A 16,136-nucleotide genomic window follows, 5' to 3' on the forward strand; every position below is an offset into this window, starting at 1 on the left:
GGTGTAAAGCACGCCGCCACTGGACTCTTGACCTTGCTTTGTGGACTGGTGCGCAGTCATGTTGGAACAGGAAGGGGCCATCCCCAAACTATTCCCACAGTTGGGAGCATGAAATTGTCCAAAATCTCTTGGTATGCTGAAGCATCAAGAGTTCCTTTTACTTGAACTAAGGGGTCGAGCCCAACCCCACACCATAATCCCCCCTCCACCAAACTTTACACAGACGGAGAAGCGTTATTCATCACTCCAGAGAACACGTCTCCACTGCTCTAGAGTCCAGTGGCGGTGTGCTTGACACCACTGCATCCGACGCTTTGCATTGCGCTTGGTGATGTAAGGCTTGAATGCAGCTGCTCGGCCATGGAAACCCATTCCATGAAGCTCTCTACACACTATTCTTGAGCTAATCTGAAGGCCACATGAAGTTTGGAGGTCTGTAGCGATTGACCTCTGTGCACTATGTGCCTCAGCATCCGCTGACCCCGCTCTGTCATTTTACATGGCTTACCACTTCATGGCTGAGTTGCTGTCGTTCCCAATCGCTTCCACTTTGTTATAATACCACTGACAGTTGACTGTGGAATATTTAGTAGCAAGGAAATTTCACGACTGGACTTGTTGCACAGGTGGCATCCCATCACAGTACCACTCTGAAATTCACTGAGCTCCTGAGAGCGACCCATTCTTTCACAAATGTTTGTAGAAGCAGTCTGCATGCCAAGGTGCTTGGTTTTATACACATGTGGCCATGGAAGTGATTGGAACACCTGAATTCAATGATTTTGATGGGTGAGTGAATACTTTTGGCAATATAGTGTAGGTGAACCCAGTTCAAACAAATATGTGACTTTTATGGACAAGAGACTGCAGCAGAGCTAATTTAAGTTTTTTCTTAAGGATAAATATTTTTTGTATTTGTTTAATTGAAAACAATGGAATAAACTGAAAAATAAGTTTAAATAAGGTTGGTTCATTAGTTAGCTGGTTGGTAATAATTGTAATTTAAAAGGTTGATTTTTCTCTTTGGGTGGAAAAGGTACTTTGAGTTTTGTTGTTTTTTTGGGGGGGATAATGGAACCAATATCACTTTACCATTTTTATTCTTTCTTTTTTGGCACTTTTTAACACTGATATTTAGGCTTGTAGTGATTTAAAACTGTACAATTCATTTATGATTTTACAAAATTCCAAACATGCCAGCACTTGCTGGAAACTCGATGACTGGTTGATGAATTAAGAAATCAGGGTTTAAGCAGTGCAGACAGATTCAGCTCATTGCTCATTGTGGGTGCTTGTGCAGTTGTCAGTGAAGTTTGTAATTGTAGGGTAAGTGGGCATTAGAAAATTTGCTTTGTGTTTTAAAGTGTGCTCTGTGGTGTATTATGTGGTTGTTATGCTGTGTTGTTTTGTGGGCACTCTTTATTGCCTGGTTCTAAAACCTTAATGTAAAGGCATTTATTTTGTTTTTATTGTGCGATTTTTAACTCGGCCTGTGTGATTTAATGCTGAAGACTGAGTCAGCAAAATTGCTGTTTGTTTCAGTTTTACATCCAGGCTTCTTCATATGGTCTTTACTCTTATTCTGTTGTAATTTCTTATTAAGAGGACATCAGAGGTTTTTTTAAGTAATTAATTACAACTTATGCACCATTTTGTTTAATATACACCGATTAGGCATAACATTATGACCACCTCCTTGTTTCTACACTTGTTTCTTGTTTCATCCATCTCTACATACCTTTTTTAGCCTGCTTTCACCCTGTTCTTCAATGGTCAGGACCCCCACAGAGCAGGTATTATTTAGGTGGTGGATCATTCTCAGCACTGCTGTGACACTGACATGGTGGTGGTGTGTTAGTGTGTGTTGTGCTTGTATGAGTAGATCAGACACAGCAGCGCTGCTGGAGTTTTTAAATACCCTGTCCACTCACTGTCCACTCTATTAGACACTCCTACCTAGTTGGTCCACCTTGTTGATGTAAAGTTAGAGACGATCGCTCATCTATTGCTGCGGTTTGAGTTGCTCATCTTCTAGACCTTCATCAGTGGTCACAGGACGCTGCCCACGGGGCGCTGTTGGCTGGATATTTTTGGTTGGTGGACTATTGTCAGTCCAGCAGTGACAGTGAGGTGTTTAAAAACTTCCATCAGCATTGCTGTGTCTTATCCACTCATACCAGCACAACACACACTAACACACCACCACCATGTCAGTGTCACTGCAGTGCTGAGAATGATCCACCACCTAAATAATACCTACTCCGTAGTGGTCCTGTGGTGGTCCTGACCATTGAAGAACAGTGTGAAAGCAGGTTAAACAGTATGTAGAGAAACAGATGGACTACAGTCAGTAATTGTAGAACTACAAAGTGGACAGTGAGTGTAGAAACAAGGAGGTGGTCATAATGTTATGTCTGATTGGTGTATAAGTACGTTTTGAGGATGTGATGCTGGGACCAACCTTAGCTTTGAGTAAATTTGCAAGGACTTATTGAAGAATTGATCAGTAAATTCTTCGAGTGCGTTATTTCTATAGACATTGCCCAAAGTGTCAACACTCGAATCATAAGCAAACAGTGAGACATGTAATGTTTGGACATTGTGGGTTTGTTTAAATGTTACAGAAGTTTAAACACGCCAGTTGTGTAGCATGTAGCTTTTAGTAAACATGTGGTTTTCTATTGAGAACGCTGGTCTAAATACATTCTAGACTTCTTTCCATTTTAGTGAGAACTTAAAGAACTTGAGCAGTCTATATCTGCTTCAGAGCTGGTTTTTCATGCAACAGGAACTGGTGACTACTTTATTTGTGACGTTCTGTCACTTCCTGTGTCTGGAAGGCTTTTTTGGCTACAGTCGTCTTGAGATTCTGGTTTAGAGCAGAGGTACTGCCACCATCCTCCCCTGTACCATGTGTGCTGCTGACACGAAGCTCCAGATCGCCCACAAACACACCCCCCGTCTTACCTGCCTACTCACTGGTACTTGGCAGGTGGCTTTCACACCCTGCAGCAAATCCGTCATTGTACATGGCGGTTCTGAGGGTAGGGCTTGGTGTTATGATAGTATAGGGCTGGGTGATATATCGAGATTTTATAAAATATTGATATAGATGTTGCGTTCCAGTTAGATCCGACAGTTCGTCTTTCTCTAATTCCTGCAGGCAGCGATAGAAGCTATCGAAGAGGAGCTGCTTACTAAAAAGAAAAATAATGACTCTTTTTGGAATTATTTGGAGATGGTTCGAATTCAAAGTGTCAGATGAGCAGCAGAATAATGTATTCTGTAGAGAACGCCGAAAACAAGTCCAGACAAAAGGTTCCAGCTCCGTGTACCTTCATTCGTTTTCACTTCAAATCCCAAAGTTAAAAAACAAGAAAACGAGTCGTTATTCGTTTCAAAAACCAATACGAGGGCATGCACGCGCTGACATGCACGTATTTACTTCAAATTAAGTGTTGAGAAAGTAATAATAACGTAGCGGTGCGTCTCCTGTTGTTCTGACTCTTGTGTTTGTGTATGTGATGTGCATATACTGTACTTGCTCTATCTGTAAAAACAAACATTATGGGGAGTGATTTCTGTACTGGATGTTGTACGTGGTTGTGTTAGTTTATACTGGACGATCGCCCGACGTCCGACAAGTCATTTATTTATTTATCTTCTATTATAGTATTACTTGTTGTCGGCCAATAAACAACCAAACATTATTAAATTGCATGAACTAACTCTGCAGTAAACAAGGAGCAAACAGCAAACAACAAATAAAGCTGTTAAATAATAATAAAGTGCATGAAGCAGAACGCTGATTAAAATGCATTAAATGTTGTAATAGTTACACAGTAACATGAACCATTAGTTCTGCCTGTATTACAGAACTGAGTTCTATAGTTAAAAAAAAAAATTAATGTAAATGTTATGGCGACATATACATAAAATAATGTATAAAGTCCAAACGTGGGGGGGTGGGGGGTTAACGAGGGGTTTACTTTAACGGGGTTTTACTTTTAATGTCACACAAGCTCAGCCGGAAACCGTGTCATTCCGACATCTTCCCTACACACTCGCTCCCTGCGCCCTATAGTACACTTAACATTCTTAAAAGGCCAGACAATATATTTGTAATTCACATTACACAACAGGAGATGCCTTAGAAAACTTTTTTTTTTTTCCTTAGAATAGCTCTTTTTTTTTTTTCTTTTTTTTTTTAAAGGAAAAATAGTTCTTGTGTGAAGCTTCCCCAGCATGAATATTAATAAAAGTGCCTGTAAAAAAATGGGAACATGTAGCTTTGTCTCAGAAGTGTCTTTTTGTTATTACCTTATGGGATAAAAAAATATCAAGATATATATTGTATATCGCCGTTCAGCAAAAAATATCGAGATATTATTTTTGATCCATATCGCCCAGCCCTATGATAGTATATAACATGTTAGTTTGTACGTGTATATAAATGATATCATACCACTTGACATTTTGAACATTTTAATTCCCATTCCAACTTGTGGACAGGTATGCATCTGGTGTCCTTTCAATATATTTAAGAACTTAATTTGAGTCTATTTGGCCACAGCTGTGTCAGGTTAAAAACCAAGCCACGAAGTCCAAGGAACTGTCTGCGGAAACATTTTGAAGAACCCTCATATTTTATATCCTCGCTTTGATCCTTGCAGTTTTTTAAAATATGATCATGGAGATCCACACTTAAAAAAAAAAAAAAAAAAAATATTACGAATTTTAAAAACAAATGACATCACTTTTCTACATAGTCGCCTTCCGATGCATTTTTTTCCAGCAACGTACCAACTTTTTAATGCCAACAGCAAAAAATGTTTTTGATTGAGCGTGTAGCCACTGATGCACCGCTGCTTTCACATCATCATCACATGAAAATCTTCTTCCCCTTAAAGCTTTTTGTGCGTCCAAAAAGATGGAAATCAGATGGTGCTAAATCTGGACTGTAAGCTCTTTTAGTCTCTCAGGCACGACCAGTTACTACTCCTCCCGCTTTTAGTGTGTCCAACCAAAATATGAAAGTGTGGAAACTTTTTGAAGATCCCTCGCCTCACTGTCGCCTCACAGCAAGAAGGCTTCGGGTTTGATTCCCAGGTGGGGCGGTCAGGGTAGTTTCTGTGTGGAGTAACGACACACAGACCCCCGCGACCCTAATTGGATAAGCGGTTAAGACAGTGAGTTTTTTTGTTTGTTTATTGTTATTTTTAACGTCATGTTTTTACACTTTGGTTACGTTCATGACAGGAACGGTAGTTACTCGTTACACAAGATTCATCAGTTCACATGGTTATATCGAACACACTCATGGACAATTTAGTGTCTCCAATTTACCTCACTTGTATGTCTTTGGACTGTGGGAGGAAAACGGAGCACCCGGAGTAAACCCATGCAGACATGGGGAGAACATGCAAACTCCACACAGAAAAGACCCGGACCGCCCCACCTGGGGATCGAACCCAGGACCTTCTTGCTGTGAGGCGACAGTGCTACCCACTTAGCCACCGTGCCGCCCGAGTGAATGACTGAGTGAGTTGTATGTTCTCCTGCTAATATCACTGAACTAGTTTTGTCAAGGTCCCTCTACCACATCAGCTTGTATTCATATTGCTAAAATGAAGCAGCAGCGCTTTATTGTTGCTAATCTGGGATTTATAAACTGAGACGAAGTCTTATAAACTCTTGGAAATGAAGAACAGGATTTATCCATCATGTAATAGTAGTTTGTTACACAACTGGTTTTTGCACCACACATCACACTCTATTTAAAGGTCCTCTATCTGTGCTAGGCTCAGTCTACACAGATACAAAGAGAATGCATAGCAGGGTAAAGATAATTTACCGTTTGAACAGAGCACAGCAGCAAGGAACACTGGGAAGAGCGGGGGTGGGTGAGAAAAAGAGCAAAGAAGAGAGAAAGAGCTAGAAGGGAGTGGGAGACTTTTTTCTCCGTTTTTTTAAATAAAAAAAACAAACAAACGTAAAACTTGCTTAGGCGAGCAGTAATAACACAGGGTCGCAATTTTATCTCTCTCAAATGTGATCCCTAACGGCCATGAGTGCTCAAATGCCTGTTGCCAGGTTACCATCCAACACAGTGAAAAGCAACACTGTGTATGCGAGCGGCATGAAGAAGCACCGTTGACCGCCCATCTCTAAATAATGAATCACCAGCATGTTCCGAGCGGACGAAGGAGGAGATGAATAGGAGAGTGTTATTGGGATCGAATCCGCCACGCTGGGACTTCCGGGGGGCAAGCCATGCAGCTCCAGTCTGCAACGCACTGCAAGTTGTCTGGTTTCATCCTGAATGAAAGATGCACCGTGTCGTCGAAAATGGAAGTCCACCGGTATGTGGGTGCTGGGTTTTCTGGCTGGATTATGAATGCAATCTGTTGATTAGTCTCAAGAGCGTCTGGTTTATTGAATATTTAATGCTCATAGCTAAAACGTTGCGTAACGCAGACACCCATGAAACGAGGGGATAGAGGAAGAGCGTCGTTGTGTATTGGGATGTGTGTAGGTACTTGTCTTTATGATTTAATCACAGGGAAGGTTTACGCTGTATAAGCTTACTTTTTCTATTTTATTTTCTCCAGTATCTCCCTGTGGAATCATTTTAATTTTCTTCCAGCCATTTAAGCTTTAAAAATGACTGTAAAGTTCAGTCATTGAACAGGAATCCATGTTTACTAGTGTTGCCACAGTATCTTTTTGGTGGGCTTGATATGACACCACAGGGAACAATACATCCTATTTAAATTTGTTAAGTTTTTTAAATGACTCTTTTAAAATGCTAAACAAAGAAGATTCAAATAGCCATGTCTTACTGGTAAATCAAATTTCCTCTCTTTGGTCCAGCATGCATTGCAACTCTTGGTAACCTGTATACAGTTGGCAGGCGGGAACAAATATTGAACTTCTTTTTATAATTAACACACATTCATGGCGCTCAGGTGGTGCAGCGGTACAGTATTCTAGCCCACTATTGCTGAAATCTAGGGTTTGAATCCCCAGAGATGCTCTCGGCCCGTCAGGTGTCTACATATTGATCTGATTGGCTATGTCTGGTCAAAGCCCCACGCTGGATTGGCGTCCTGTCCAGGGTGTGTCATTGCACTGCACCCTGTGATTCCTGGGAAATTGTACCCACTGCAACGCTGACCAGGATAAAGCAGTGGTAAAACATGACAATAAAATGAACATTCTTTCAGAGGGAAATGTCTTTGCACTTGATACCTATAATTAAAACAGTATACAGTAGACCCTTGACTTACGAATTTAATTGGTTCCGAAGTGCTGTTCTTAAGTCAAAATGTTTGTTAGTTAAACCTATTTTTCCCATTAGAAATAATGTAAACAGAATTAATCTGTGCCAGAACTCCTAAACCACCCCCTTACATAACCTCTCTAATGCCTTAAATGCTCTTTTTTTGTTATAAATACAAGTATATTTTGCCTTAATCTTAAATGATAGAATAGACATTACTGTAATAAACAATAATAAACAACAATACACAGTACAGTACGTGTGCTGTACTATACACCATAATAGATTTCCGTCTTTTTTTATAAAATGTATTTACCAGAAACAACAATAACTCTCATATTTCTCTATTATTTCCTTCTTTATTTCAGTAGTGTTGTATTTTGTAGGTGTAATTGCACGAAAGAAAGAATACTTTCCGTCTTCTCTCTCACTCACTGTCCCCTCTGTCTGATACACAGTGACAGCTACTGGCAGGAGTAATTATACAACAACAAATGTAATAGATCTTTACATTTTCTCAGCACTGCGCTTCCTTTACATCTTCTTTGGGGACATTTTAATATCGAATTTTACAAAATATAAAGAAAACACCGAAAAAACACTGCTGTCCGATTGTTCGCTCACTGTATATATATATATGTATATTATTGTTCGTAATCCGAAATTTGTTCGTACGTCAAGTTGAAAAAGATCGTTCGTAACCCAAAATGTTCGTATGGTAAACCATTCGTAACTCAAGGGTCTACTGTATATTTATAAGCATAAATGAAAAAAGCAAAAAGTCAGTTATAGACAGTCATAGAACAGGATCCATATATGCTAGTGTTGTCACAATACCTTTCTTGGGGCTTAATATGACACCAAATGAAAAGTCAAGATGACCTGAAAGCAGCAAAAACAACAGTTACACAACAATATACAATAAAGGGCTTTGCCATCTCCATTTCTACAGTCCACACAAAAATCCTCTGCTAAAAGAAGCACAAAGACTTCTACATTTCTTTACACACTGATTATATAAAGCAGAACTCTTCCCTAACAAATACTCTGATTAGACAAAATAGAATTCCTGCGCCCATGTGGTGCCTCGAATACCTTCCTTGGACGCGAATGGGATCCCCAGCAGCAGGAGACTAATTGACTACGCTAAAATTGTGAGAAATTGTGAGAAATAGAATTTTTTGGCAATGATGATTTACCTTGGCGTGTTTGAAGAAAGAAGGGATACAGTGTGGACTTGTAAGCATTATGATCAGCATCACATAGAGCTGCTTCTCTGCAAATCCTTAATTTAAAGAGAACCTCAAACACAATCAAAAGAACTCCAGAAGATTATCTAACTTGGTGCCTTCCATTTTTAATGGATTTTGAAAATTCAAGGCTATTAAAGAATGCTTGTGACTTTGTGGAATTAAATGGTTTGCTGGGATGGATCAGACTTGAAGCACAATGCTTCAGGAAGGCAGATTTAGTCCCACTGCAAACTTCATAAAGCTGTAAAACGTTAAAATAACTTACTGATGGTAATTTATACTAATGGTGGTTCGCTGGCTCCATGGGTAGCACTATCACCTGATAGCAAAAAGGTCCTGGGTTCAGTTCCCAGAGTTTGGAGTGGAGTTTGCATGTTTCTCCCTGTGTCTGCGTGGGTTTCCTTTGGGAGCTCCGGTTTCCTCCCACAGTCGAAAGACATGCAAGTGAGGTGATTGGAGATACTAAAAATTGCCTGTAGGTTTGTGTGTGTGCTAAGGTATGAATGTGTATGTGTCTGCCCTGCGATGGACTGGCGTCCTGTCCGGGGTGTTTCTGTGTGCCTTCTGCCCATTGAGAGCTGGAATAGGCTCCAGCACCCCCCAGTGACCCTGATTAGGATAAGCAGCTTAGAAAGTGAGTGAGTGAGAGAGAATTCATATTAATAATGTTGTAAACATACTATTTTGCTTATATTTAGAATTTGTGTATTTACTTATTAGGATTTTACGTCATGTTTTACACTTTGGTTACATTCATGACAGAGCAGGTAGTTACTCGTAACACGAGATTCATCAGTTCACAAGTTTAATGTCAAACACAGTCATGGACAATTTTGTATCTTTAATTCACCTCAGCTGCATGTCTTTGGACTGTGGGAGGAAACCGGCGCTCCCGGAGGAAACCCACACAGACACAGGGAGGACATGCAAACTCCACACAGAATGGACCCGGACTGTCCACCTGGGGATGGAACTTTCTTGCTGTTAGGCGATAAGCAAGTGTAAAACTTAAAGCTTAGCGTCCAATTAGAAGAAATAAAATTCGTGAGAGAATTCTTAGCAGGGTAAAGCACTGCAACTCTTGGTAACTGATAAAAAGTAGTAGAATATTTGTTTTCCCCCTCCCAACTGTAAATATTTAACACACTGAATATGAGACGAATCTGCATTTGTGTGGAATAACCGTCAAATTCACTCTGAAAGCTCCACATGTATCTGTGTTTAGCTGGATTTTCCTCCTGTTTCACTTTTAAACTTGTGTTTTAGCTCAAGTCTAAAACACTAAACATTAAAAAAAGCCTAATGTGACAATGTATTAAAAGAACGACATGCAGTAGGAACACTAAACCTCTCTTAATTATTACTGCTCATAAGTTCTCTTCATTAATGAAATTCCTCGCTCGTTGTTTTAGTACAATAAGTCTTGTTAAACTTTGTGCACGGCACACTCTATACAAAATAACGACACGGCAGTGCAAAAGCAATTTTGCAGCTTCTTATGTGAATGCGCATTTACCTAACAGAATGCGGTATTCCAAGATCAAGCATCTCCGCGATTAAGAAGCAAAGATAAAGTGCAGGTTTTATTGTATTTTTTTTATTTTTTAAAATATTTTGTTTATGCATTTTCTCCCTTTTTTAGCGTGTCCAATTGGCCGATTACATCATGGTTCCTCTCCACCAATGCCGATTTCTGCTCTGATTGAGGAGAACAAAGCTAACCCACGCCCCCTCCAAACACGTGGGCAGCATGCCGTATGCATCTTATCACCTACACTTTGACGAGTGCAGTGCAGCTCAGCACTGTGTACGGAGAGACACACCCTGAAAGCACTCTTTTCTCATCTCTGTGCAGGCGCCATCAATCAGCCAGCAGAGGTCGTAATTGCAACAGTCATGGGAAAGAGACCCAATCTGGCTTAGTCCCGCTCATATCTGAACAGGCCAATCGTTGTTCATGTGGCCGCTCAGCCTAGCTGGCAGGCAGAGCTGGGATTCGATACGATGTATTTGAGATCCCAGCTCTGGTTCCAGCGTGTGTTTTTACCTCTGCGCCACCTGAGCGGCCTAGATTTTATTGTATTTAACTTTTTTTTTTTTCTTTTTTTTTTTTTTTCTTTCAGTGCAAGTGACAAAAACAACATCATTATTTTACATAAGCCTAAAATATATGCAGTACCACAGGACCATGGAACACATTAACAGGTTTCCCATACGTTCTTATGGAAAAAAATACCTTGAAACTCAAAACCTTTTGAACACGACGCCACTCCCAGAACCAATTGATGTCAAGTTTCAAGGTACCACTGTATTTAAAAGAAAATATAAAAGAGGAGAAAACAGGTGTAGAGAACAGGTGAACATTATCACTGAGCAGGTCGAGGTTAGGATGTATCAGTCAGTGTCTCTCAGAATGTTGCAGGCGGATGTGTGTGCTCCTCAGTGCTGCTTTGTTTCTGTTCTCCCAACATGATGGTTAGTTTCTGGGTGTTGGTGATAGAGTAGAATTCAGGATGAAGTGTCAATGTTTTTATATCCTATATTTTAGACACTCAGTTAAGAAGTGTAGCTCAGTCTGGTGTTGCACTGTGTACACACTCTTTGTTCTGTCTGGAGCCAGGATTTCTTATAGCGTCCCGTCTCGTGGGCCAGCTTGGGTGCACCGTGTCTGTATTTTGACAGTGTGATTCTCAGTTTGATATCAGTCACTGTACTTATGCCTAGTTCACACTACACGATTTTTGCCCTGATTTTAGCTCGCAGACTGGTCTGCGCTAGATTTGCCAGCTCAGGAGCAACTCTGCATTTGCTCGGCAATCTAAACTTGGCTCTCAATCGCTATGTGTGAACTACTCGACAACTCAATCTGAGCGGCTCGCTGACTGAGGAGAGATATCTACCATGTTGAATATCTGGATCAGTTGGTTGCGACTGGCAATGAGTGTGGTGAGGGGGATAATATAGTTTCTATCAGAATACATCAGCACACACACAAGCTTCACAATATTTGTGAACTTATCGTCCACGCCAAACCATAATACCAACACTGCATTACAAAAAAAATATTTATTAACCCCCAACTCGCTACAGAACAAAACAATTCCTGCTGGCCGCATAGCCAAATCCACTCGGATTCATTTATTTTTCCTCTTTGATTTTACGCTGCACATCAGCCCACAAACTTGATCTCTCGCTACTTGTTGATGTGCATTTTTGGACGTGGTATCATTGAACTTCTCTTCACTTCTCGCGTTTGTTTTCGTGACAAAACGTAGTTTGGGAGACCAGAGAAGCTCGCCTGCGATTCCAGTTGGTGATAGATGGTGTAGTGTGAAACCCCCTATCGCCGATCAGTCATGTAGTGTGAAAGCCACACCGACTTGTAAGACTCTCGATTACAAGAGATCCAGTCGTGTAGTGTGAACTTGGCATTAGGTAATCTGCTACAGTGTACTTACGATTTAGGGCTGATGTGCTGCTCTCTCTTACACACACAGACACAATGTGTGGATAGGAAGTAAACACTTCTTATTGAAGCACATTTACAGTTAATATATTTTTGTTTTTTAAGTGTATAATGCATTATTATAAAAAAAATTCAATTCTGATAGAATGCAATAGCACAGTGTAAATATTTTATACTGTTGTCACTTGTAATTTAGATTGCTGGAAAAAAATGATGTACAAAACCAAATCTATTTAAAAAACTGCCGCTCAGGTGGCGCAGCGGTAAAAAGAAACGCAACCCAACCAGGGCTGGATTCTGAGAAGCGTGGTATCGAATCCAGCCTTGCTTTACCGGTTCGAAGCTGAGTGGCTATATGAGCAACGATTGGCCGGTTGCTCATGTGGGGGGTGGGACAAAGAACCGGATGTGGGTCTCTCTCTGTCAGAATGCGATTGCGTTCTCTGCCGGCTGATTGGAGGCGCTTACACAGAGATGGGAGAGGGTGCCCTTAGGGTGTGTCTCTCCGCATGCAACGCTAGGTGGCGCCAAACTCGTCAATGTGTGGGTGGCAAAGATGCATCTGGCTGCTGCTCGTGTTTCGGAGGGGATACGAGTTAGCTTCAATCACCTCCGTCAGGGCAGGGTTCGGCATAGACAGAGAGGAAGCACGATGCTAATTGAACAATTGGATGCGCTAAAAGGGGAGAAAAAGGGGTAAAAATTAAAAAAAAAAAAAAAAAAAAAAAAAAAAAACCGGACCTGGGAGAAGAATAAAACAGGTTGTATAAGGTTTTTATATGTGCTATAGTAACCACTCAGTCACTCACTGCAGAGATGGGTAAGTCGCACACACAGCGACTTCAGACTCGACTCGGACTCGTTTCAAATGACTTGGACTCGACTCGTGACTCACATAAAATGACTTGTGGACAACAAAAGTCAGCAACATTAGTTACATGTTACAATTATATATATATATGATCCCACATCATTCTGATCGTGTCATTTTCTGCTCTCTAACAACACTCTGGCCGTTTTAAACCGCAACGCACGCAATGGCTAAATGTTACAGCCAGCTTCCAGTAATGAAGCGTCGCTCCCTACTTAAAATGTTGGAATACCCTACGTAGTGCACTTCACAGTAATAAATAATGTGAATGGAACGCTCCTACAGAATTGCCGCTAATGATTGTAAGAACCGCTTTCTGAACCCATCAGACCTTCTGATTTTAATTTTTGTTATTATGAAATGCTGTCATTTGCATGTATTTAGGTTGCAGCGTCACACAGATGATTGTCAATGAAACTTGATTAAAAAAGTTTGGAGGTTTTAATTATAAGCACATTTACAAAATATTGGATTATATTCCTAATGGGACACACTGTTATAAATTTAATAGCATCTTGAACAACATAAGCTAAGGTAAGCAGTGTTATGGATTTTTTTGCTGTGTTTGGGATTTTGGCCGCTGTGCTGTAATTTGCAAATTGACAAAACGTCAGTTTAAGCTTTTAACTGGTACCTAGGTAAGAAAAGGCATTAAGTAAAACAGCAAAATACATTTCCAATATATGTTTTGTGTATATTATATTGACTAGTGACTTGACTCTGACTCTAGCCTAAAGACTCGTGACTCGACTCGGGCTCGTATTTTGTGACTTGTGAACATCTCTGACTCACTGTCTTAACCGCTTATCCAAGTAGGGTCGTGGAGCCTATCCCAGCTTTTCAATGGGCGCATGGCACACAGTAACAGCCTGGACGGGGTGCCAGTCCATTGCAGGGCAGACACACATACACACACACACCCATTCACCTATAGGGCAATTCAGTGTCTCCAATTAACCTGACTGCATGTTTTTGGACTGTGGGACTGTGGGACTGTGGGAGCTCCCCGAGGAAACCCACGCAGACAAGGGGAGAACATGCAAACTCCGCACAGAAAGGACCCGGACCGCCCCGCCTGAGGATCGAACCCAGGACCTTGTTGCTGTGAGGCGACAGTGCTACCCACTGAGCCACCGTGCTGCCCCTATAGTAACCAGTCTGACCAAACTAGAATGTCAAAAACGAAATCCAACCTGATTTTTTTTATTTTTTTATTTTGTTTTCCCATTCAGCTGTGAAGTATCTGTTTTGTTTTTGTTAGCATTTTCCTTACATCAACAATGCTACCATGCACAGCCACAATTACCAGTAACAATGATACCTCTCGAGGGAAACCTCCATGAACTGATAATCACTATATAAAAGGTGGTGTGTGTGTGTGTGTGTGTAAAGGTATGTGAGTGTGGCTGTGTGTGTTACTGTGTTTCAGACTAGGTGGTAAACCGTTCATGATTGCACATAATGCTTATAATCAGAGCTTCAAGTGACTTGAAACAATCTTGTAATTACAAAGGGGTCAGCGCTGGGTCTGCAGCAGACTATGGCCTTTACAGCCTGTTCTTGACCTGCTCCTGGTCTCCAGGTTTTGCAAACAGTGAAGGCTGTCACAGGGTTTTTTCTTTTTTGCAGTGATGGTCACAGTCGAGTCACATTATTATGACCACTTCGTACTTTCGACGGCGGCAACACATAGCTCACGAAGGAATGCATGTTTCGTGAGATTGCTTGGTGGGTATTTAAGGTGTTTGATAGGCTGTCTGCACATATATCTCTCGATGCTGTCATGGGTAAAAGTACTGTGGGGCAAAACAATGCGACGTGTCACACCGACATTGGTTGGAAGAGCATGACCAAGACTTCCAAGTACTACCCTGGCCCATAATTCCTCAGACTTGAACTCAATTGAGCATCTGTGGGAACATCTCGATCATCGTCTTCGCTCTATGGACCCTCCCCTACGCACCCTCCAGCAGCTGTGGGATGCACTGCAGTCAGCATGGCTCCAGATACCTGTGACAACCTACCAGGACCTTACTGCGTCACTTCCAGCCCGTCTAGCTGCTCTCCGTGCTGCACACGGCGGTTACTTTGGATATTAGCTGGCGGTCATAATAATGTGACTCGACTGTGTTTTATCTTGCAATGCATAGCATGCATAAATGTGCAACAGACTTTCACCATGATACATGTGCATGACTTCAAACTTGCGGAGTGGAACATATTTTGGACCTTTTTGTTTATTTCAGAATGGATGAGATCTTGGCTCCAGCTTAGCCAATGAAGTGCCCTGCATTGCTGTCATTAATTGGAAAGATACTAACCGTACCTCCACCCAACTGTTTAACAAAGTATCTACATAAGATGCCGCATAGGACACACCAAATTGACCCATACCTACTTGCTAAAAGACGTCCAGGCCCCCACTTGACACCTCTGTGGATCAAAAATGTCTATTAAGCACATCCTCTATTGATGCCAACAGTGAACACCATCAGAACACAATGCTACAATACCAAGAGCTGCAAGAAAATCTTCACAACAGCACACCCCCCTCCCCCAAAACAACTGCTTAAAATCTTTGAAGCAATTGCACTTAAAAACGCCATGTAAGTTAGGAAAAAATTCAAACTCTACACCCTCATAGTTACACAAACACTTTAATTACCATACGCACAAGTAAAGAAAGCAAATCAACCCACCACTTTGACATTTAAAGACAATTTATTAGCTAGCCATGATAATAGCCATAGCAGCTGACATGGCGTTAAGAATTAAACAAACAAACCCAATTGTTTAGCTCTTTGAACCTGCTCAAAGTTAGCTCATCAGCAAAACCAGACCAGAATGATTAAAGCGATTGTTACAAAATACATCTAAATGTACTAGGGACTTGCAAATAGCTGTATGGTCGTGTATGACTGTGCGTGCATGTGACTCTGCGTCTGCATGTGTGGCTGTGTATGACTGTGTGTGCGGGGATGGCTGCTTTCTTAGGTCATCAGTAATGGGGGCTCCGGTGGGGTGGTTTTTCAGCACTTAGATGCCCCCTGTTGCTCTTTCATGCTGTAAAACTAGAAGCTGGACTGATCTGAGCAAATGATGTAATGCTGTTGAGCTCTTTGCTGCCTGTGTGTTTGCTTCAAGCCTTGTCCTCAGCAAGGCTGTTGCTAATCAAGCTGACATGGAATGAGTACTCGTGTTTGAAATAAACTGCATTTTCTCTGCTGAACTTTGGTTCTTACACAGATTATGACTGATAACTAT

General features: G+C 41.2%; 1 protein-coding gene across 7 annotated transcripts in view; it reads left to right on the forward strand.

Annotated features, from left to right (window-relative positions):
- The window catches only part of enah (ENAH actin regulator), a 201,998-nt gene that overhangs the window by 52,340 nt on the left and 133,522 nt on the right, over positions 1–16,136 (forward strand). For 5 of the 7 annotated variants that reach the window (XM_063002037.1, XM_063002043.1, XM_063002038.1 and 2 more), the window contains exon 1: positions 6,043–6,362. The exons of the other annotated variants lie outside the window; for them this stretch is intronic. In XM_063002037.1, coding sequence (XP_062858107.1) covers positions 6,274–6,362 — 89 coding nt within the window. In that variant the 5' untranslated portion in view covers positions 6,043–6,273. Of the gene's footprint in view, positions 1–6,042; positions 6,363–16,136 lie in introns of those variants that run through there. 7 annotated transcript variants of the gene reach the window in all.

Source organism: Trichomycterus rosablanca, chromosome 9 (genome assembly GCF_030014385.1).
Source record: "Trichomycterus rosablanca isolate fTriRos1 chromosome 9, fTriRos1.hap1, whole genome shotgun sequence".
Classification (NCBI taxonomy): domain Eukaryota; kingdom Metazoa; phylum Chordata; class Actinopteri; order Siluriformes; family Trichomycteridae; genus Trichomycterus; species Trichomycterus rosablanca.